This window comes from Poecilia reticulata, chromosome 19 (genome assembly GCF_904066995.2).
Source record: "Poecilia reticulata chromosome 19, P_reticulata-male-v2, whole genome shotgun sequence".
Classification (NCBI taxonomy): domain Eukaryota; kingdom Metazoa; phylum Chordata; class Actinopteri; order Cyprinodontiformes; family Poeciliidae; genus Poecilia; species Poecilia reticulata.
Window position 1 is genome coordinate 17,128,024 of NC_088848.1, and position 23,527 is coordinate 17,151,550.

At 40.9% G+C, this 23,527-nt stretch overlaps 2 protein-coding genes and 1 long non-coding RNA gene across 5 annotated transcripts; 1 reads left to right on the forward strand and 2 right to left on the reverse strand.

The window, feature by feature from the left end:
* Positions 1 to 648: 648 nt before the first annotated feature.
* Positions 649 to 13,522, reverse strand: LOC103481885 (transmembrane protein 100). The gene is made up of 2 exons (XM_081600320.1): positions 12,486 to 13,522; positions 649 to 2,870 (listed from the first exon to the last, which is right to left on the reverse strand). The coding sequence occupies exon 2, from the start codon at positions 2,823 to 2,825 to the stop codon at positions 2,352 to 2,354; it is 474 nt and encodes a 157-aa protein (XP_081456446.1). The 5' UTR covers positions 2,826 to 2,870; positions 12,486 to 13,522; the 3' UTR covers positions 649 to 2,351.
* On the forward strand, positions 5,161 to 12,271 carry LOC145549057 (uncharacterized). The gene is made up of 3 exons (XR_014084983.1): positions 5,161 to 5,250; positions 11,914 to 12,053; positions 12,135 to 12,271. It is a non-coding gene; the product is annotated as an uncharacterized LOC145549057 (long non-coding RNA).
* A 3,309-nt stretch (positions 13,523 to 16,831) lies between the features above and the next one.
* On the reverse strand, positions 16,832 to 22,239 carry LOC103481886 (uncharacterized). 3 transcript variants are annotated; one of them, XM_017310757.2, is made up of 8 exons: positions 22,089 to 22,239; positions 21,422 to 21,491; positions 20,543 to 20,651; positions 20,372 to 20,459; positions 20,168 to 20,259; positions 19,994 to 20,090; positions 19,188 to 19,279; positions 16,832 to 17,096 (listed from the first exon to the last, which is right to left on the reverse strand). In XM_017310757.2, the coding sequence occupies exons 1-8, from the start codon at positions 22,146 to 22,148 to the stop codon at positions 17,069 to 17,071; spliced, it is 636 nt and encodes a 211-aa protein (XP_017166246.1). In that variant the 5' UTR covers positions 22,149 to 22,239; the 3' UTR covers positions 16,832 to 17,068. The 3 variants fall into 3 exon arrangements, with proteins under 3 accessions (XP_017166246.1, XP_008435900.1, XP_008435898.1); XM_008437678.3 differs by having other exon boundaries at positions 19,926 to 20,090; positions 22,089 to 22,237; XM_008437676.3 differs by lacking the exon at positions 16,832 to 17,096 and adding an exon at positions 17,780 to 17,948 and having other exon boundaries at positions 19,926 to 20,090; positions 22,089 to 22,237.
* Positions 22,240 to 23,527: the final 1,288 nt, after the last annotated feature.

The following is a 23,527-nucleotide window of genomic DNA, read 5'->3' on the forward strand; positions in this document are numbered from 1 at the left end:
TGGTCACGATGTTACAGGAAGAGAAGGGAAGTTTGGGATTTCCCCCCCCACACCCCACTTCACACAGGAGCCAATGACCTCCAGAGGTGCAGCGAGGATCTGGAAACATCGAAGGTTGCAGCATTTACTTACGTGTAAAAATCGATCCTCCCGATTGGAAGGAAAACAAAATTTGTGTTAACCTTTAATTATACCAAGCACTTTAGGAAACTGGAAACTTTCCAGTGACTCATCCGGAAAGCCCGCCTTTCTGGCAGCTCCACCACAGATCGTAGGAGGCCCGAGCTGTAAAAATCCGATCTGTGTGTGTGGGCTCGTCGTGCCGCTGCATTTTCTGCATCTGTTTTCAGAGCAGAGGCGCCTCCTCCGAGGTGTCGAATGAGTCTGAGGTGATGCTTTCTGCTTCCACTCTGCCCACATTCCCCAGGACACTGCGGAGATAAAGTTAGCTCGGCGTTGCAATCGCTTAGCTGTCGCCACCTCCGAGTGACGCAACCTCGCCCCCCCCCCCCCCCCCCCGACCCCCTTTTTTTTTTTTTGATCAGGGATATGCAAAGCAAAATGAAGACGGCTAAATATAACCTCACGGTCGGCCTTCCCGACCTGCTCTCTGGAAATCGGATCCGCGAGAGGAAAACAGGAGTCGGGTTTGTTTTGGCACCAGATCTTCATTTTAATAGTTATAGTTCCAGTCACTGACAGAATAAATAAAATCGAGCTATAACGAAGGAATATCTGTGTGACATAACTTAGTGCACGTGTCATACAAAACAGGCATGCATGCAAGAAATTGGGCCCAGCTGTGACCTCAACACTCAGGTATTCAGTCATAAAGTAAAACACTGCACACACCTGCACATCTTTTTATGGCAAAAAAAAAAAAAAAAAGTTACCTGCATCTTCAGTTCTAGTTTTCATTTCACTGCTTTATCAACTATTACCCTTTAGAATCTTCCAGAAAAACAAAAACAAGACCAGCAGTGTCCATTTCCGTTCACCCTGTTTGAAGAAATGCTACATGATTCTGTGTAAGATCACTTACACTTATCTCAAAGTGGCATTAACTTTTAGATGTCGGTTCTGTGAAGCGAATCCCCACCGCAGAGAGGAAATGTCTTCAGAAACTTCTCTGAATTCATCCTCGGTTTAAACAATGCATTTTCCAACGGCGTGCGACGGAACCTCCGACGAATGAACAGAGGTCACAAATGAGCCCAATTCAGAGAGAAACAAAAAAGCTGCTCAACATACATAGAGTACCATTCTAACCGTGTGTATAGCTTATTATCAACGTATAGTATGTATAAACTGTACACCCCCAAGCCAGATCATACCGATCTCTTGTCATGTTTGTTTTAACGAGACTGACGTCTTAATTAGGAAAAAAAGAGAAAACTTTGCACGTTCACCCTCAGTGGTCAATGACTTACTTTTTTTTTTTTTTTTTTTTTTTTTACAAATTTTGTGGTTTTATCATCTTGCTTCATCATAAGTTCCAAGAAATCTTTAGTTTTTTATGTTTTTTTTTTTTATGAACCGACATTCTAAGCCTTATAGCGGTTCTCAACGTGGGCGGTACCGCCCCCCAGGGGGCGTTCAGAGGACGGCAGGGGGCGCTGGCAGACATTTTTACAAAAGGGGGCCACTGAGATGCCTTTCGGGGGCGTTTGGTCGAAGGTAAACTTTACACCTTAAATGCACAATAATGCCAGTTTAGACTTTGAGCAACTTGGTAAAACTGTATTGTGTAACATTAAATCATGCTTGGCTGCAACTGTATTGATGGCAGCTCTTCTTCTATTCAGTGTTTGTTAGCTTCTGTTAGCTTCTTGGCGCAGCTCCGTTCTCCTGCTACTGGTAGCTAAAATGACGATACCCTCACAAGCATAAAAATCAAAACAGCTACAATAGTGATAGTAATATTAATGATAAAATAATGGTCAGTGCAAAGTAGCCTACAAATTCTTTGGTGGGGGGCGGTGAGGGACCTGGATAAAGGCTAGGGGGGCGCTGGCCCAAAAAAAGGTTGAGAAACACTTCTAAGCTATTTGGTCACGTGAAATTGGTTAGCTCCAGTAAAAGTTCTGGTTCAGAGACCAACTGGTCTCATTTCCTTCATCAGCTTTCAGGGAACTCGTTTTTGGCCTTCACAGAACTTCAGGTGTCCACCGAGGCACCGTTTGCTTCTTCAGTTGTTGAGCATGAAGGATGGGGGGTTATGAGCTCTGTACAGCCTGTTAACCTGGTGACCCAGTATGGCGTCTGTGTGGTGCATTCAGTTATAAACCATTAAAGATATCTGCAGCATGAAATGAAGAGCTTGAGGTTTGATTGTCCAAACTTCAAGGAGATCAGGGCACGCAGTAGCCCTGGCTGACCATGAGGGCGGTTTGACTCTCCCTTCGTTTGTCCTTCTTCTTCCTTAGCCGGAGTCTCCAGCAGATGGCGCTGGATCCCAGCAGGCCCAGCCCTGCAGAAAGCAGCACCAGTCCGAGCAGGGAGATGGTGGACCCATGGGTGTTGAAGGTGTAGGCCACCGCCGTCACCACGACGCCGGCGATGAGGACAAACACGCCAAACGGCACCACGCAGCGGTAGCAGGACATCTCCGCGCCGCCGGTCGCCGCCGTCAGCTGGACCTCGTTGACGTGCGGTATACGTGTAGTCACGACGACAGCACTGTCCTTCCTGGTCTTCTCCCGGCTCAGCCTCTCTGCCGAGATGGACGTCGGTATCCTCACGGCGTTCCTCGGGATCCTTCCGCCCCCTTTGGCGTAGAGGTCGTCCGGCATGGTGATCTTGCTGGCGAGGAACAGGTGAGCCATGATGGGGGGGAGGGGTCAGAGCTCAGCCAATTAGAGAGCAGCTAGCTGTAAACAGAAACAAAAAGTTAGCTTTCAGCTTTTTAAAATTTTTATTTATTTTTTTACGTGCAGTTAAAGATGAGTAGTTTTTTATGGCAGCTGCACTTCCGGTTAACAGTAAATGTGATTTTTGGTGCTTAAATGTCCCATAAAAAGTGTGCTTATCCATCTTGGTCTATAATCAAGTGTATTGGTACAAAATAAAGTAAGTATGAGTTCGGTGAATCTGATTTCAGTAGCTAAAAACATAAATGTCTCAACTATTTGCTAAATTTTCTTCAGATTGCATCAGTATTTGTTTTGACATATCTTGATCACTCACTCAAATTCTGACATATTCCATCCAATTATAATTTGTTAATGTATGTCTTAAAGAAATATGTTTCTTACAATAAACCATGAGGTTGAAAGCAGTCAGACGGTCATTTTAAACTTAATGATTCTGATGAGGTATGGGCAACAATGTGGGGAGACGGCAAAAGACTTCACTTTCCATAAGATGGCATCTGGGAAACGGCTTAAAAAAACTAAAAAACAAAGTCCGTCTTCAAACGCCACACTTCCTCCCATACCGCAAACTAACCTGTTCTGAATTTGCAAGGCAGCACCACACATGGCACACAAGAAAGTCAATTCTGACTCTCTTGTCAATTCTGACAAGAGAGTCAGAATTGGTGGCTTCCAAGGCATCAGCTGGGTCAACACGCCCACCCGTTTCCCCTTCTTCTGTTTTCGGGCACAATGTTTCCTTTTGACTGTTGGTCCTGCTGTGCCAGTCCATTGTCCTCAAGAGCGACTGTCTCCCAAGTGCGGATTTCAGCACTTGGGAGACAGTACAACACCAGTTGTACTGTCTCCAATGGCCATCAGCTAAGCACAGCTGCATTCAGCCTTGAAGTTTGTTTTTATTCAAACTTCAGCAGTTTTCTAGTTTTTCTGCTGAGGTAGTGACATCAATTTGTGACATCACGCGAATTGATGTCACAAAGAGAATTGATGTCACTCTTATGGAGCAAGAGTGACATCACAAAGCTGCACCGTCATAACCATTGCAAAAGTCAAGAGCAAGTACAAGGATTGTCACCAATTTCTAACTAACGGACCAAGAATGAGTGAGAGCAGTAAGCCATCATCTTACGTAGTTAGAGAGACAGCAAAGCTCGTAGGCATCTTGAAAAAAGTCAGCAAGGTGTCTATTGAGAGACAGACTTTAATTAAAATCAATGAAGAGCTGAAAATTAAAAAGGAAGCTACATATGAAAACAACAAGCTGCTTCAGGAAAAAGAGGAGGAATTTAAAATTCAGCTCAAAGTAAATACAGGTTTAAATGGGGACATTACCACCCTGGATCAGACAAACACCGCCTTAGAGAAGGAAATTACTGCTCTGGAGCAGAGAAACACCGCTCTGGAGCAGAGAAACACTGCTCTGGAGCAGACAAACACCGCCCAGGAGCAAATAGACAACACTCTGGAGGAGATAAACACCACCCTGGAGCAGATAAACTACACCCTGGAGCACAGAAATTATGCCGTGGATCATAAAAATACCACCCTGGAGCAGAAAAGGATCACTCAGTATAATAAAAACATCAAGATTGAACATAAAAATACCACCCTGGAGCAGAAAATCACCACAGTGCAGCAGAAATACAAGACCCTGGAGAAGGAAAAGATCGCTCTGGAGCAGAGAAACACCGCCCTGGAGCAGACAAACATCGCCCAGGAGCAGATAGGCAACGCTCTGGGGGAGGTAAAAGCCAACCTGGTGCAGACTAACGACGCTCTGGAGCAGAGACTGACTGAAGTGGAGCAGAAATACACGGCCCTGGAGCAGAGAAACACCACTCTGGGGCAGAGAAATACCATCCTGCAGCAGGCAAACGCCATCCTGGGGAAGAGAAACGCCGGCCTGGAGAATAGATACGCTGCTCTGAAGCTCAGAAATGCCCCCCTGGAGCAGAGAAACGCCCCCCTGGAACAGAGAAACACAGTCCTGGAGCAGATAAACGCTGCCCTGGAGAAGGAAAAGACCGAACTGGAGGAGAAATTAACCGAAATGGAGGATGATTACATTGATCTGCTGAGGAAAAACTACGACCTGAAGGAGAAAAGCAAAATCCTCAGACAGGAAAAGAACATCTTGGAGGAGGAAAACGATGCCCTGAAGGTGAATCGCATCGTCCTCCAGGAGAGATGCCTTGCCTTGGAGCAGCAAAACACTGCATTGGAGAATATAAGCACAGAACTGCAGCTTGAAATTGAACAGCTGAACAATAGGCTGAGGGACAGAGAGGAGCAGCAGAACCAGGAGCAGCAAACCCACGAAGACAGCCAGTCGGTACCAGACCAGCCAGTGGAGCAGCCATCTGTTTTCAGACTTGTGGTCAGGGGCTTCACCAAAACACTTGTAAAAATGTATAAAACAGGCACACTGAGGTATTGGGTTCAACTTTAGTACTTCGAAATAAAGAAGTATCATGAGGGCCCAAGCTTCATGCTTGATTGTCGGTGGCAGAAAAGCTTGAGGGCAGCAGGACTGCGGTATCAGCAGAGCTTGACACTTGGGGGCTGATGGTGGAAGAGCTAATTTTTAAAAAATGGAATGCAATCAGCAATTAATAAGGTTGAAACAGGGTCACATGAATGGGGGTTTCATTTGTCTGTTGAGAAGACACAAGTAATATGTTTTTCAAAGAAAAGGGTTAATCCTACAGTAGATCTTAGGTTATATGGGCAAAATTTAAAGCAGGTAAATATTGTAAGGTATCTGGGTGTAAAGTTTGATGAAAAGGTTTCATTTAAGATGCATATACAGAAGATTATTGATAAATGTAAAAAAGGTATTAATATAGTGAGATGGGGCTGCACAGTGGCGCAGTTGGTAGAGCTGTTGCTGTGCAGCAAGAAGGTTCTGAGTTCGATGGATGTATTGTTTACAAGTCACCTGCAAATTCATTGTTAGTTGATTTAGATAGAATACAAGCTAAAGCGCTCAGAATATGTTGTGGGGCTTTTAGAACATCTCCAATTCCTGCTCTTCAGGTTATTACTGGAGAAATGCCACTGGACTGTCAACAAATTATTGGTTAAATTTACAAGGGCATGAGGAGAGTCACATTACTAAACAGGTATTTAGAGAATGTTGGGAGTATGGTCATAACATAAGGAGTTTTGGATGGGATGGAAATATTCATGCACATAATTTGGGGATGAATAATATAGCATGCTGTAAAACTGTAAGTAAATCTAAAATTGCTCCATGGATATTTGAAATGCCAATAGTAAATTTAGAAACCAAAAAAATAGAACAGTCTTGTGGAGGTTTGTATCAAATTATTCAGCAGTATTTAGAAATAATGTATGAAAGTATGACACAAATGTATACAGATGCATCTAAAGAGGAAAATGGTAAAACAGGAGTAGCATGCTGTTTTTATCTTAATTATGTGAAGGACTTTGAAATGCCTTGCTGCTGAAATGTGCTATACAAATAAAATTTGATTGATTGATTGATTCCTAAACAAAAAGTTTTTATAAAAAGAAGAACAATGGGTATTTTATCAATTTTTTCAGCAGAAATGTTGGCAATTATTTTTGGCATTGCAATGGGTGGCGGAGGTAAAGCCCTAGTTAGGCAATGTCTTGCCTAACTAGTCTTATCAGTGGAAAATCTGATAGCCGTCAAGATCTTTTAGATGAAGCTTGTTATTTGATATATGGTATAAAGCAACAAAATATAAGTATTCAATTCACTTGGGTTCCAGCACATAAAGGAATTGTAGCTAATGAAAAACTAGATAGGGCTGCACAGTGGCGCAGTTGGTAGAGCTGTTGCCTTGCAGCAAGAAGGTTCTGGGTTCGATTCCCGGCACCGGTCTTTCTGCATGGAGTTTGCATGTTCTCCCTGTGCCTGCGTGGGTTTTCTCCGGGTACTCCAGTTTCCTCCCACAGTCCAAAAACATGACTGTCAGGTTAATTGGTCTGTCTAAATTCTCCCTAGGTGTGGATGGTTGTTTGTCCTGTGTGTCTCTGTATTGCCCTGCGACAGACTGGTGACCTGTCCAGGGTGACCCTGCCTCTCGTCCGGACCGTCAGCTGGAGATGGGTACCAGCAACCCTCCCAACCCCACTAAGGGACAAGGGTGTAAGAAAATGGATGGGTGGAAAAAGTAGATAAGTTGGCTAAAGAAGCAGAAATTGAATTTGATGTCCCACCAAGTAAAGCAGAAATAAAAGTAATTATTAAAGATAAAATGAACAATATATAAGTGCTGTGGGTCACGGCATAAAGTGAGACAATGTCTTGCTTACGATAAGCAGTGTTTAAATGAAGAATTATTTTGCAAAACAATGCTTTATGAAGAGGAAAGAAGAAAAGAAGAAGAATCATGTAAACTTGGTAGATGAAACTGACTTAAATGACACATTCTTTATTGGTGTTGTGAACTGTGAAAATTAGTCAGAAAAAGTGCAGTATTGACAGTATTGCAGTATTGACAGACACTTCAGAGCTGCAGTTCACACTGCAGCCTGAAGTGACCCAATTCCAATTTCTTTGACGTAATGCGATCTGTATCCGATCTTTTCATGGCAGTGTGAATAGCACAGGTCGGATTCTTTTTCGAATGTGACCCATATCCGACACGTATTCGATTCAAATGCGACCCAACGTTCAGGCCGCATTCATCCGAACTGAATGTCATTGATACTGGACAAATGTCACTATTCTCCGTCCTGATACGCGCAAGGGGGAAGAAAAACAACAACCATGACGGACTATGTGAGGATTAAGTTGTTAATATGCTGGCTCCTGGGTGTGCTGTGGTGGCGCAGGGGTTAAGCACAACCCACATATGGAGGCCTTAGTCCTCGATGCAGCTGTCGCAGGTTCGATTCCCGGCCTTGGCGACCTTTCCTGCATGTCTACCCCTTCTCTCATTACCTACTTTCCTGTCAATTAACTATCAAATAAAGGCCACTAGAGCCAAAATAAAAAATAATATATATATATATATATATATATATATATATATATATATATATATATATATATATATATATGCTGGCTCCAGCCAGGCAACAACTTCATGTACAACATATGTAAGTTAAGCTCCATCGTTAGCCTCCATGTTTACTTCTGCAAACACTGAGCATTTCTTCTTTTTATGGCGGTTGGCAGAACACTGAGAACGCGGACGCTATTGTGCCCTTTACTGCGCACCTACAGTGGTGCACTAACTTGAGGGAAAAAGATAATTAGAGCTAATATAATTGCACCACCTGCGGTGCAATTATATTAGCTTGCTCCAGGCGTTCATAATTTATTTAATAAATTATTTAGTAATATCAATACATATTTATATAAATATACAAACACAAATAAATAATGATTAATAATGACAGATTAATAATGATCAATACTGAATAATATATATTAGATACATATATATATATATATATATATATATATATAAAGCCTAATATATATTATCTGTCGGCTGTTTTCCAGCCGACGAGTTCTAGCTTCAGAGTGATTCAGCAGCTGAGATTGAGTGCAAAATACGATGCGAGATTCGTCTGTGCTGCATTGAATCCGTCTCTCTTTAAAAATATATCCCTCTTCTTCCTCACATTGTGTCTTTATGAAACCTTCAAAACAAAAACGGAAGATTTGGAAGGTATCTTACTTTTGACAGAGTGAAAGAATTACACATAAATAATAGTCTTTACCACCTGTGTAAACTTTGCTGATGAATGTTATAACAAGTAATATAAGTTTTATAATATCTGTCACATTTCTAATGTATTCTCTTGTGTCAGATAATCTAAGACAGGGGTCCCCAAACTTTTTTCTGTGAGGGCCACATAACTTTTCCCTTCTCTGGTCGGGGGCCGGAGTCAGTTTGTAACAGAATAAGTGTGACGATTGCAGGAGTGCCTAAATGTAAAAATATATTGTTTTCCAGAAAGCACAACCAAATAACCCTCTCTGGGTTCTTCACAGAAAAAATCCAGGAAGGATCATAGTCCGTATTTTCCTAACTATGAGCCAAACCGGACTATAAGCCACAACCCCAAAGTTTTTTTTTTTTTTAAACCAGTAAACATACACATATAAGCCGCAGATATCTCTCCCGCTCCAGGTTTTCCACAGCGATGCAGCAGCAACATTGGGGGGCGGACACCCAAAATTTGAGTCATAACAGGTCAATTGAATATCACATTTATTACGTTGAAAAAGAAAAGTTGCCAAGTTTAGATTTAACTGAACTGATTACGATAGTTTCCGAACGGTAACTGTAACAATAAAAGTGCTGATCCTTCGTGTTGCTACTAGCATGTGCTAAATGAAAATGGCCGCCTTCTTCTTCTTCTTTAGATTTCAACAGTAGCTTGCATTCATTATAGTTGCACTACTGCCATCTACTGGATCCTAATATCTATACCTCAAATTCTCATAATGATCCCAGTATTACTTTAAAAAACTGTTAAATAGCATTTCCCTTCAATACTATTTAACTGATCAACAACATTCTCATATTTAACATATCAAAACCTAATTCCATTTTAATGGGCGCTTTCTTTTATTTTCAATGATTCACTTTGTAATGGTCTCGCTAAGGTGTCTTGTACCAAAACTAATCTGCTAGTTAGCAATGACGTAGCACATAATCAAATCGCCCGCAGGTATTTCCAAAACTAATTCAATAAACAAGTTACTTATTTTATCATATGTTAACATAAAGGCTTGTTTTGAAGTATAAGCTGCTACTTACAGGCATTGCTTCGAAGAACTAGACCTGGAATGCGGCGTTCATAACAGACACGTGTGTTCATCTGCTGTACTGCTAGCAAACAACCGCACTGATTAAATAACATAAAAGTCGAGCAGTTCCCCAAAAGTCCAACAGATGGCAGCAATGCCATGCAAAACAAAACACCCACAGTTTACAGGACACACTTCCTGCTAAAGAGCCCCCTGGTGGTTGAAGAAAAATCCACATATAAACCGGAAAATACAATATATGAAAAAAAAAATCTTAATGGTCTCTGGTATTGTTCAGGAGGCCGGACCAAATGTGGAGGCGGGCCGGATCTGGCCCGCGGGCCGTAGTTTGGGGACCCCTGATCTAAGACAATGTTGGAGAATAATACATTTTTTAGATTTACGGAATCTCAGTTAGCCTTCATAGCGGGGCTGAACCCTAGTATTACACCAAGCACTATAACTAATATTAGCTGGTATCTCACCGGCCATTCCATTCACACTAGGTGAATGGCTTCCAATGTTACTAGCTTAACAAATTAGCATAACAAACTACTCTCTGTTCTTTGAGGGGTTTTCTTGGACTGATGGTCATAATGTTTGGAACTGTTGTTGAACAACGTATTTTGAGTTTAAACATTGTTTTTACAAATTGCCTACCGTGTTCTCCAGTGGGGGTTAGGAATGACAGTGGCCTGTGAATACTTGAGACCCTCACTAAAATCACTTGTATTAGTTCAGACACCAAATATAAGGAGATGGCCCCAAGTCTGTTCTCTCTCTGTGGAAAACTAAACCGGTTATTAACTTTGATTAACAAAGTGTCATTGTAAGTTTACGTTGTTCTACTTTTTTCTTTTTAATAACCGTCGGCATCCATCTATCTCTGTGGGTTAATGTGGCAGTTTGTAGCTACGCCTCTGAGGTCAGACGCTGGTAATGAAAATTTAATGTGAGACAGATGGAGGGAACGTCAAGCTTCATTGCCATCAGTTAACACAAGCAGCTGCTGATCGGGAAATGAAGTTGGTTTTTTGTGTTGTTTTTTTTCCCAAGTCTAATAAAACAAAGTGAATTTTGCTGAACATGAAGCAAGGTTGGAGAAGCGCTCGGCTTAACAGTCAGTTTATCATATCCCAAGCAGCCCGAGCTGATTAATTTCATCTGTAGTTTTACACCTTTAACCTGAAGGTCCTGCTTCTGTTGGAGACTGGTTGTTCCTAAAGCAGATAAAGAGAATTTTGCCAATGATCCTTAAAGTTCTTTTTTTTAGTATATATATATATATATATTATTTTTTACCAACATCTGTAAATGTAACTCAGACAAAGACATCTGCTTTTCTAGAATCAGGAAGACGAGCAGAACCCACAAATCTTACTCAGATAACCGTTTGAGAAATTAAAGTTGACCTAGTAGAGCAGATCTGTAACCATCATATTCAAAACTGCCGTTAAAAAAAAACCCATACAAATAATACTCCTGGATTTAATGTCAGTGGGTTTTCTTCTTTTTATTTCAGACATGTCAAGCTAATTAAACAAAGAACGCAATAAAGTGAAACTGCCATATTATTGTCTTAGAGGCAAAATTCAGTGTAAGAAAACTGTTTATAGCCTCTGCTGCATGAAAAAATAATCGGCACCCTACTGCAAGTGTGATGACTAATTAAAAGCAACAGGCAGTATATTCCCCCCATTATTTGTGAACATGGTACTTTTATTGTTTTAACATTTTACACGCTGTGGTTTTATTTATAAATGAAATTAAATTCCTTTTCAGAAAAGCACCCATTAATAAAGTGTAGCAGAGTAAACCTTTGGCTTGCGTTATTAACTCTTCCATTATTTGATAGGTGTGTTACAAATAGAGGTTAAAATGTTTTTACTTTGCAACCTGCACCTATATTTTTATTGTCTATTGTGTTTTAATAAAAAGTTGCAAATTCACTACACACATCCTGCTATCTGGATTTTGCTTATGAAAACTCGCATAAAAATGCCTAAATAGCAAAACCTTTTCTCATTAGGAAGAAGTAATGAAGGTAGGACATTTTCATAAGAAATTATTATAAACACCAACCACCAATCTTAGATGTCCTTTAAGTTACTTAACGACTGGATAAATAATGACATGACTTTGAGGGAAAACCGTTTCACTTTTTGCAACCAGGTGGATCCATGTGTGCTTTAAAAATTGAGTATCATTTGGGTATCTTTTCTTCTTTTTTTTCATTTTTTTTTTTCATTTTGAGTCTGTGATTCTCCATCTGTCCAGCAGGTGTCCTCGCAGAGCCCTGACACAGACCTGGTTTCTCACCTGCTGCTCGTGTCTCCACTTTAAATCCATTCAGCTGGTTGTCAGTTTTTCTCTGTTCCTGTCGGCTCGCCTGAACAATCCTTGCTCACTGAACTTTCCAGGTATACAAGTTGCTCCTTTCCAAGGTTTTCTTGCCTCTGGTTTTGTGCTGTTTTACCTTTTTTTTTTTTTTTTTTTGTTAGATTGATCCAGAGCAAAGCCGTTGATATACACATTCAGGGAAGCCTCTAATGATGATTTTTGACATCTTATTTTGTTTGCCTTAAAACCTAAAATATGTTTAGTTTATAATAAAAGAAAAGCATCAGTCTCAACACTCGGCTCATTGCATTGTTTTGCCAAGAAAAAGAGTTGCACAACATCAGATGAAGGTGAACACATGATTTTTCAGTGAAACGCTGCAATATTGTCTTTGCGGAATATTGCATTGCTGTGGTGGAAGTGAAGCCTGTCACGGCTGTAAAACCTGACGCCCTGCAGGCTGAATTCTTGCAGGGAAAGAAAAAAAGAAAACAAGAGGAAAATCCACTTACCGCAGTAGAGAGCAGAGCTCCATTCCTCTGGCTGTTTGGGTCGTGTTCCTGACTGCAGACGTGAACTCGTGAAGACTCTGTCAGCGTCTCGCTTCTCCGCTCCGTACCGTACCCCCTGCAGGAAGAAATGAGGGAATATGGCTATCAACAGAAGGAGGTGGCAGACAGAGGGGGGGAGCAGGAGGGGAGGAGACAGGGCGCCTTCTTCCAACACCTCCCAAACTCCCAGCCCACCTCCCATCAGACTGCCAGAAGAAGCTTTAACTCTTTCCTCCCTTCAGAGATTCTCCGGTTCAATCTGTCAAACAAATTGAATCTGGTCCGACTGAATGAGGATGCAGGAAACCAGGATGGTATGCTCTTTCTTTACAGTCATGGTTCCCTTCGTCCTCCGGTAGATCCGTGACATCATCGAGGTCACACGAGAGATGATGGGTTCTGATTGGTTTGAGTTGTCCGGTAGCTGACACGAGGCTCGGCCGAGTCGTAACAAAGATTTGCGACCCAATAAATCACAGAAACGTCCTGCGGTCTTCAAGTTTCAGAGCCTGGGCTCTGTTCAGTCTGCTGCAGTCGGTTTTCACTCTCGAACCGGACGGATGGAAACGTTTAGTTTTAACCGGTCAACTTTGTAGAATCTGAGTGGAGACAGCTGAGCTGCTGTTGCTGAGGAAAGACATGAAACAACAAAACTGCATCCATTTTTTTTTTTTTAAAGAGCACCCAACAGGAGACGGCTGAGAGGTCTCCACCCTGCAGCTGAGCATCCAGCGTGTGGGAGGAATCGGATGTTTCCTCTGAGGCCTTGAAGCAGCTCGTCTTTCACATCCACAAAAGTCTGAGGACGACAATCAGCCTGTTGCTTCACTTTGTGGCACGAAATGAACATTCTGGCAGTGTGAAACAAACCCAATCAAATAATAGTCTTCTACTTGACGTACCAACTTTGTTTCATACAAAGTCAAGGGGGGAAAATTGAGTAATTGTGAAACAAAACACATCCCAGTTATCCCCTTGGGATGTCTTGATTTCTGTAAGGACATCTCCAATCAGTCCCTCCATGAAGTTGCGATGTTGTGAATGGGAATTCACTTATCATTTGTAAATTTTGCGCAGGCTTTTCTTTTCTACAAATGCAACCAATCACTGAAACTTGGTTGAATTTTGACCAATCACTGTAACCCCTTATACTATCCCATTTCACGACATGCCCTTTATATTCAACCCATTTTGAAGATGTTCTGTAGGATTTACTGTGTGTATACAGTTTATTTAAATTTGAATAAGCCCATGTTTGGACTTCTTTTGCTTTTGCATTTTGCACCTAGGTTTGTGGTTGTATCTTGTATCTTGAAGAAAAAGATGTAGAACTTTTGACATTGTACAAACAAGATATTAACATACTTGTAAAAGCCTTACAAAAACTTTATACCATATCAAAATGACTTTCAGTGTTCAACATGCCTCATGAACATTATTGAGAGACAAAGCAAAATCTTTTGCATGGGAATGGAAAAGAAACAAAGTTTCCCCCATATCCCCAAGGGGTCTCCGTAGTATTCTGGTAAAGTAAGAAAGCAGACTTAAGCTACATCTGTTTTTCTGTTTAGGTACAGAGGAGAAAAAAAAAGTAGGTCATGAAGTTGGATTGCGGTGATTAAAACAATGCAGGTCTCATTTAAATGGGTTATGATTAGCAGGTGGTTCTGGTCCACCAGTCTGCAGCTCAGACTCCACCTCCAGGTGCAGCTGTGAATCTAGTTCAGCGGAAAAGTTCTCGGGCCTTCTGCTGACTCTGAGCCAAAGTTTTCGTCCAGCTCGGGGAGAATAAAACACTGCCTTCCACCCGATCCATCTCGCAGCCCACCTGCCAACTGAATTCTAGTTCCTGCAGGTTTTCTGGGTTAATGTTTTTATTTTAATTTTTTATGGGTTTTGGGATGATGGATGACGGCTATGCTGTGGGTTGTTGTGGGTGTTGATGCAATGAAAAAGAGCAGCAGACTGTTTCAGATCAGTTTTTTTTTTGTGGAATTTGCAAGAGTTGAGTGAATGTTTTTTTTGTTTTTTTTCACAAGAGGCTGAGTGTCTACATCCAACTTGAATCTTTGATTGCATGAGTCCTTCTGGCTGAATATCAACTTTTGTTTGCTGAATTTCCTCTTTGGTGCCCAGCAGCAGCTACATCAATCCACGAATCTGTGACGAAGTAGCCACTTCCTCCGTTTGAGGGTGTTGTTCTCCTGCTTCATCCTGGCAGAATGTCATCAGGAAGACTCAGCGTCCAGGGTCCGACGTCCTCCTGACTGCTTCTTTCACATTTCTCTTGGATGGATCCTTGTGCAAGAGAAATTAGTTTCACGAATGTCTGTACTCGACCCGACATCCATCGGCCTGTTCTGAACAAAATAAATGCAGCTGTGCACATCTGGAGCAACGCCTAAACATTCATCAGGCGCTGTTTTTGCAGCTGACCAGGGACCAGTTAAGGTCCCCAGCAGGATCAAAAGCTAAGGCAAAAACAAAACAAAAAAATGTCTGCGTTGGCGTTCTGGTGTTTGAACGTTCCCAACTCTTGGAGCACTTCTACGCATTTCCTGGAGGTTTTCTTTCTTCTCTCCGCTTTTAATCGAAGCTAAACAACTGATCATTTTTTATGATTAACAAATTCAATTTCCTTCCCGGCATCACAACACCGTGGGGACAGTGCACGAGTGCTGAATCGCTTCCTTCCCAGTTCCGTTTAATTTTCTTCTTTTTTTTTTGGGTCGGGAACAATCCGAGTTATTTGTTTTGGACTCGAGTCCCTGGCGGCATGGCGCCACTTCCTCCCCTTCGCCAGATGGTTTCGGGCCGTACGTGTGGAGACAGAGAGTTTGCCGCTGCTCGCGTCTGACTTTCAGTTCTTCCTCCTTTCGCCACTTCCTGCCTTCACAGGTGCATCCAAACTCCAGCTTCAGAGCTCTGGAAAAGTTGACTTTGCATTTCTGTCACTTCACATCCTGGAGTTACCAAAAAAAGACTTCAGTAAAAGTGTTCGGTCCCGCCAGGGGACACACAAGGCCCCCGACAAAGTGCTGAGCTGATGAAAACCAGTAGAAAAAAAAAAAAAACTCTCTCAGTTGTGGGTTATCAGAGACATTCTGACTCTGAAGTGGAGTCTTATAATCTGAGGTATTTTACGGCTCCCTGTAGAAACCAGGAACAGCACAGATAGCTGATAAAATCACAGACTTTGGAGAATCTGGAAGGAAGTTCCTGGTGCAGCTGAAAGTAGATCCGACTGTACATGTTTATGTTAGTTTGAGACTAAATCATTCCATTATTTTAACCTACAGTTACCTTTTCCAAACATGTGACCTCTTCCAGACACTTCCAACCAGCAGGAAAACTATCCGGAAGGAAGAGGAGCTTACTAAATATGCACAGGACTGCAAAAAAAAAGAAAAAAAAGGCTTTTCTAACCCAAAATAAGATCTATTTCTGAACAAAGTGGGCGAATAGGACATGATATATTTCTTTGTGTTTCCTGAAACTGTTACAAAAGTAGCTTTTCTTATTATTATTATTCAACGTTCATTTTGCACCAAATATCCTGGTGTTTCCGTTTCTTACTTTCTGAAGGTTCATCATCTGTTTTTATTGTTTGAATGGATGAATCAGAATTTGCCCGGTTTTAGTGCAACACGGACAGAAGTCTTTGGTTGTTGTAACAAATCGGTGAAGAAGTTTAGAGATGAAGACCCATCAGAAAAATGTGAGAGCAGACCACAAGCCCACGTTCAGTTCCGGACTCAGTTAAAGTTTTAAAATCTATCTCTAAATAAACTTTCGGCAATCTTCTAAAACTTTTCAGAACTCAGGGGAGAGGGCACAGAAAAATCGCTGGATGATTTTTGCTTGTTTTTTAGTAAGTAGAAAAGTAATTCAGGCGGTTGCAACTCGTCCTAAATTCTGCTGCTGACATCCTGACCAACACCAAGAATATCAGGTCACCGGGCTTCTCTTCATAAATGGAGCTTCTTCAGTCCACATTTTCTGGTTTAATTTCACTTGCAGCGCTTTACATATCACAAATACTTTCCAAAAACACTGACAGAAGCCCTTGCCAGCAGTCTTATGTGGAACACACAAAAGCTAAATAGAAAGAACTGCCCAAAATCCACGACATTTAGTTGATTTTCGCTGTGAGCAACGAGAAGACGCAGGGTGTGACCGTTTGGTAATATATTAGGCTCAGAGGAAAGCCAGGATGTTAAGAGAGAAAAGCAGCTGAAGCCAAGTGGAGCAGGAGTGACAGGATGTGAAAACCAGATCAAATAAACCAGAGGAAGGACGAGGAGGGATGCAGGCCACACATAATTTAATGAAAGGGTTTAAATCTCCAACAAGGTTGACGGAGAAGAGCGGAGACTGAGCAGGAAACAAACACATGTGGGCTGAAAAAACGAGGTGGAACTGGAAACCGTCGACATGAGGTAAAAACGTGCAGGGGGGACGGAGAGGTCAGGAGGTCATCCCCTGAGAGGAGCAAGGAGGATGCTCCAGCCCAGCGGTCAGCAGGGCCTGCATCTGCTCAGCTTTCACCTGGACTCTTCTCCTAATGCTAAGCTTTCAAATGAAAGAAAAAAATTCAATTTACCATTTTTCTGTTGCGATCACATTTTTATCATCTAAGACTCTATATTGACTGATATTTTTCCCCCAAAATTTTTCATGAATTTTCTTCTCCCGTCTCTTTTTGTTCTTTTCACATTTTTGTATTTGTTATGTATATTTTTTTGGTAATGGTTTCAGTGTTACGCAGTAAAATCAGCAATATACATACCTTCTGCCTTGACCCACATGCTTTTTTTGCTCTGCTGACATCCAACATGTTTTGTGTTTCTTTTTTCTTTTTTTTTAAATCACATTTCCAATCTTTGTCTCTTTGTTCTGGTAAAACTCTCCCAGTTTCTACACTGAACAGTCTGTCAGTAGACGGACTAAAAAGTTTGAATAAAATAAAAATATTTCAGTGTTGATTTCTCCAAATCCTAACGGCTTCTGTTTGCTGTAACACTTGGGACTAACTAAACGGAAAGTCGCTTCTTGAGCTAAAACTCTCTGTATTTGAGTCTTTGTCCACTATTCTCATTATTGTTATTTAAAGTACTTTGAAACCCCATCAAACTGTGGCGGATCTACATCTGCTTCCACCAGAACTGAAACAGAACCTATGTTTACACTGAACCACGATGACATCTAGTGGTGCTTTGAGGAACAGCAATAACCAGTCTGACAAATACAGCCCAAACTTTCTCTCTTAACAATTTAATGAGACGTATTGTTTTATTCAAAATTGTTTATATTTCCCAGGCAGCTTAAAGTAGAGCAGCTCTAGTTTTCACTGCTTCCTGAAGGGGCTCAGGATCATGGAGATGGCTTCTGATGCTTTATGGAGCTCTTCAGTAGTTCGAGGTCCTGGAAATTAAAGCGGAACCTTGTAAGGCTCTCTGGTAATCCCCTGAAAATAAGCAACGCTGGTGATCTAGACCAACCAATAACTTTTAATACATCAAAAAAAGAGATTTTCCGAAATGTGTCTCTCATGAGGCTCGAGGGTGCCATGAAATTGAGAGCAACAACCAAGGAACCCAGAAAAGAACTAGAAAAAGAAGTGGCGCGCAAGAGTGAGAGAATAAGCAAAGAACGTTTAAAATGTCCACGGCCCATTTTCAAAGGATTTCTGGGCCTATTTTAGGTTTTCGTGGAGTTTCCACAAGAAATAATTACAGGACCTGAGAGGTCGTTGTGAAACCACCAGAATCAGAAGAAAAATACAGTAAAACCTCCAGATTTAGCCGTTCATCCACTGGAATAGTAGAACTTCTAATACGATGCGATAAAGCGTCCTAAAAGGCTCAGAAATATCACATAAAATGTTTTTTTCTCATAGACACATCACTTGTAAAACCAACACTATTCTATGAAATGCTATCAAAACACTCTGATAGGGTTAAAGAAAACTTGAAACTTGTTTCTGCTAAACCAAGCAGACCAATAAGAACATCAACTTCAACAGAACCCGATATTCTGCTTCAAGTAAGCATGGTGAAGACTTAATCTGCATTTGGAAATGACAACAACAAAAATGCAACAATTCCTGGAATCTTCCAAACCTCAGGCTTATTTTTCTTTCACTCTCTCAATAATCTTCCAAACCCGTTCTGAAAAGTCAAATCAGTTGCTCCAGTTGCACAAAATGACCCTTGGCATCACTTTAACCATACAAAATTTCAGACTACATCTGCTGGACCAAACAAACCCTAACCACAACCTAAACTATACAGCCTATCTTCAATCCAAACAATAGGCTGTTTTCCTCCTCCCTTTTGTATGATGATGGGACTTTATGAGCTGAAGCACAATATTAATGACCCCTATAGGCCAATGAAAGAACCAATTAAACCTATAAAATTGCTCATTTTCAGAACTTCCAGTCAAAGGTTAGACGTATGTTAACGAGAATCTCAATAATACCCACAAACATTATTTCAGAACTTCGCAGAATTCGAATAGACTTTGAGGAACGAAGAGCTATGCTGCAGGGTTCATGCTTCACTCTTGATGGAATCGGTGATCCACATTTCTCACAGTGCTTCGCAATGTGTTTGCAGAAGTAACTGGAATGTGATTGATACACAGTTGGATGAAACTTACCATTTAGGATTATGGTCCCATTTGGAGAGACAGTGGCAGTGACTCCAGGAAGCCCCCGGAAAAAGAGACTTGGGAACAACTCCGGATGGTAGCTGTGAAGAGCGATCATGACACAAAACGAGACAAAGTTACTGCGTTGTCGAGCACAACTAGTGCAGTCACCAAACACTGATCACTTACTGGAAACAAAAAAAATGAATAAACCTTCCTTAAAATATGGTGATTTGATTGATTTAAGTGTTAAAGAGTCGTGGTTCAGGTAATGGTGAAAACAGTTGTCATTGTGCTACTTTGCAAAGAATTTGAGAATTACATTTTTAAACATTTCACATGGTCATTGCAGGACATTTGTTGAGAAATCTGTCTTTATTTGTTGGGAAATGAATGTGTATTCTTTCATCTAAGTCTACAGGTGCAACATGGTAGTCAAAACCAGGAGTCATGGCTGAACGTTATTCAATGTGGGATGGGACCATCTGTTACCCGCATGTCTTTATCACCTTTGATATGTCGGAATTAGGAGAATTTTATGAACAAATATGAATTTCAAAAACATGTTCTCAAGAAAATGTTTCCAATGCATCTGAGTACTGCTTGACAACAAGATCTCAAAGATTCAACAGCGATGCCGACATTTCATTTTTTTGTTGGCCATATTGGACATTACAAGTCACTTACAGTCCCATCACCTGCGGGCGCAAACACTGTACGTTACTGCTCGTAAATCGTTGTCCTGACCTGCACTTTTTACTATATGCCTGTCGAACATCTGCTAAGTGAACTGGGAAGAATCTGCCACAGCTCACAATGTTCTTGATTTGAAAGTTCAGAAGGCGGACCGGGAAGTTGAGCTTTTGCACTATTCGGGCGAACTTCCTGGCTGCTCTGTGAGATTCGTCAATGCTGCCCAGACGGACAAAGAGAAGGTCACTTTAGTGAAACCAGCACACAGAGTTGCAGGATCTGGAGTACACACTGACCTCGTGGCTCCTGCACAAACAAGTGTCCCGTTTCTAAACAGTCTTGCTGTGGATCTTGGCTTACGGATTCTTATGGTGATTGCTGGAAACGTCTGAAATACAGCAATAAACAGAACCCCCCGCCCCCCCCAAAAAACAGGTAACTCTATATGTATTGGCAGCAGTAGGAGCACTCTGGAAATGTTGTATTTGAAGTTCATTCACCTTTGGGTTGTACTCACAGTTCCACGTGTTTCTGACTATAAAGTCTAGGTCCAACTTACAGCCGAGCTTTGCCGTAGACAAGACGTTACTGCATAAAAAGATTGAAACGCAGCTTTCACAACTGGATGTTGCGATTGAGAATGTCAGAAAACTGAAAAGAGAGGACTCTACTTTATCTGTGGTTTAAATGTGAGGTCCACGGGTTTTTCTGGAACTGAAGGGGGAATAGAAAAGGTGCTGTTGCTTGGCAAGACATCCAAAGTCATATTATTATGTTCAGCTGAAACAAACAAACAAAAAATATATATATAATGTTTTCAGAGGTCAGACCATCTGGCCTCAAAGCTTCAGAGAACCAGGGAGTCTTCAAATACTTCTTCAAATACTCCATCTGCATACAGTTAAATGTCCAAGAATAAAACCATTTCTATTGACTCTTTGAAGAAACTCGGATCATGTGAGTCATTACAACATCTAATTTTCCATTGGAAATAATAATGTATTGTTAAACAGAATTAAATTGAGTGAATAAGCGACTTGTAGAGCCAACTTTAACAAATAACTCTCAGCAGTGGTTTGATGTTCGTCTTATCAGTCTCTCGCATCGTTATGAAGGAATTTTTGAAGTTGATTATGTTCAATCGGGTTTGAAAAGCTCTCTGAAGGACCCACCACATCATTTTAATCATGGTTGAGGTCTGGTCTTTAACTGGACCATTGAAACGGCTCTATTTTTTTCAGCTATTACGATGCAAATTTGCTCCTTTGTTTGGGAATTATTATCGTATTAATGACCCAGTTTGCATAAAGCTTCAGTTTTTGGTCAAATTACCTCATATTTTACTCAAGAACACTTTGGTAAATAGAGGAACTACTATATGCAGTCACACTTTTCCCATAGAAAATATTCTCAAAGAATCGATGCGTAAGCAGTTTCCTTTTGGGACTGATGGTATTAATAAATTGATTGAACTGAATAGAGTTGGTGTTGTTCTCAAACTGTAGTTTTATGTCAAGTCACTGGTAAACAGCAGACGTGTTAGTTTGTACCTGTGTTGTTCTGTTCCAAGCAGATCATGAGTTCTTTGATTACATCTTTAATCTCCTCTTGTTTTGTGTCCTGCAGCCAGAAAATTATGGAAGAAATCAGAAAGAGTTTTCCCAAAGAGTTTTCAAGCAGCGCTGCAGCTGCGTCTGATTCTCCGAGTTTGGATTCAAAGACAAACATGCGTACAATGATGCAAATTCAGACCAAAGGTCCTTGGAGTGCATTGTCATTCCTTCATTTTTTTAACAGATGGCATCAATTTATGTAACTCGACATGTAAACAGAAAGGTTTCACAGAAATTAAATGGGGAAAAAAGCCCAGCAACATGTCTTCACTAAGGGTACACTCAGTAAACAACACAAATGGAACCTGTAGGATTTGACCAAACCCAAGGCATTATACCATTAATTAATTAGTTAATTATACTATTAGTTAATGGTATATTGTTGCATTGTTGTGATGACATGCTGAAGGTCAAGTGTCAGAAAGAGCAGGAGCTTTTTAAAGATTTTAAAGTGTCAAATTACAAACTCGGATGTCTTTAGTTTGTTACTTAGTTACTCGTTTGTGCATGATACCGTCTCTTTAATGTAACTTTAAATGTTAAGTCCACAGCACAGGTGTGTTGGCATCTAACTGGTGAACAGGACAACAACATTTGTACTTACAGTTAAGATATACTTTTCAAAAAAGTGCTCCAGGTTGTGCCAGTCCATGACGGAGTCCATTATGGGAAATGTTTCATCAGTGTCCTCTCAGCTGCTGTTTATTAGCAACTGACTAAGGTTCACACATTTACCGTTGTTTGGATTTAAGTATTTTCAGTCGAGAGAATTCTGTTGCTAAGTTACTGAAATTACAAAAGATGCAACACGGACTAGCTCTTGATTGATTCATCGGTCTAAATTTACAGGATAACCTCCTGTAATGTTTACTGTTAATACAAATTAATCAATTGTGTTCCCACCATTCTCTATAATTCCCTCATTTCTCTGTTTCTTATCAATAGCTATTTGTTTTTATGGGTTTTATATTACGTTGGTAATTTTATTGTACGCCTCATAGAGGCCAAATATCTGTACTTGTTATGCTCGACTGTTTGAAAAGGGCTTTATTAATAATGTTTGATTGAATTCAGTAATAGAGCTCGTGAATTTCAAGGTTTTTATTAGCAGAGCTTCAGAGAGTCGTCAGTAAGGATGAAGAGTTTTCCCAGTGAAACAAACAAGAGTGCTATTTTGATGTCTGAGCCACTTCTGTGCTACTTTTCCCAGTGACTTGGTACTCATGATTCATAGATCATCAACAAATTGCTCCTGGAATATTGAACAGCGTTGCATTCGTTAGACGTCTTGGCAAACCAAATTGTTAGATGAACTCCGACTTGATTTTTACTTTTTGTCTCCTTTTGAAATTTTCCTTACCGCAGTTAACAGTCTAGTTGAAGGCACTTGATAAATGGTTGAATATTTCTTTCCCATGAAGCTCTCTTGATACAAAACAAATGACAACGTGAAAAGTAACCACGGGTTGATGTTTCATATCAAGCACAGCTCAATATGAAATCAGCCATTCCGCACTTCTAAATGAGATAATTTGTCCTTAAATGCTGTTCTCTTTATTTGAGCAACTTTTGTAGTTTCTCAAAAACTCAGGAAATTGAATTTCACTTTGTCCCTCTCACTTAAACGTAAATAAATAGTCACTTTATAACCTAAAGTCTCGTTTCTCTTGCACTTCTCACCGGTCACTGGGAAGCGAGGTTAGTCAAAATTCTTTCTCAAATGTACTTTTTTGGAACTTCACTTTCTATTCTTAGTTCTGATTGGTTCTTTTTCGAGATGAGTTCATAAAATGTTTCATCCCCAGAACTATTCCTGGCCTTGTTCCTGTTTGTCTGTCCTTTAAAGAACGGCATATGGGAAGTAATTGTGTCCGCTCGACATCCTGGACTAAAAGGGGAAAATAAAGTGGTCTAAATCTCGCAGCTCGAACAACTTCTTTCATCATCTGAATCTGAACGAGGCCATGTCATTAGCCGACTATAAACACGGTTAACTGTTCTGACTGATCAGAGCCTCGGTGGCTTTCCTTTTGGAGCAGAAGA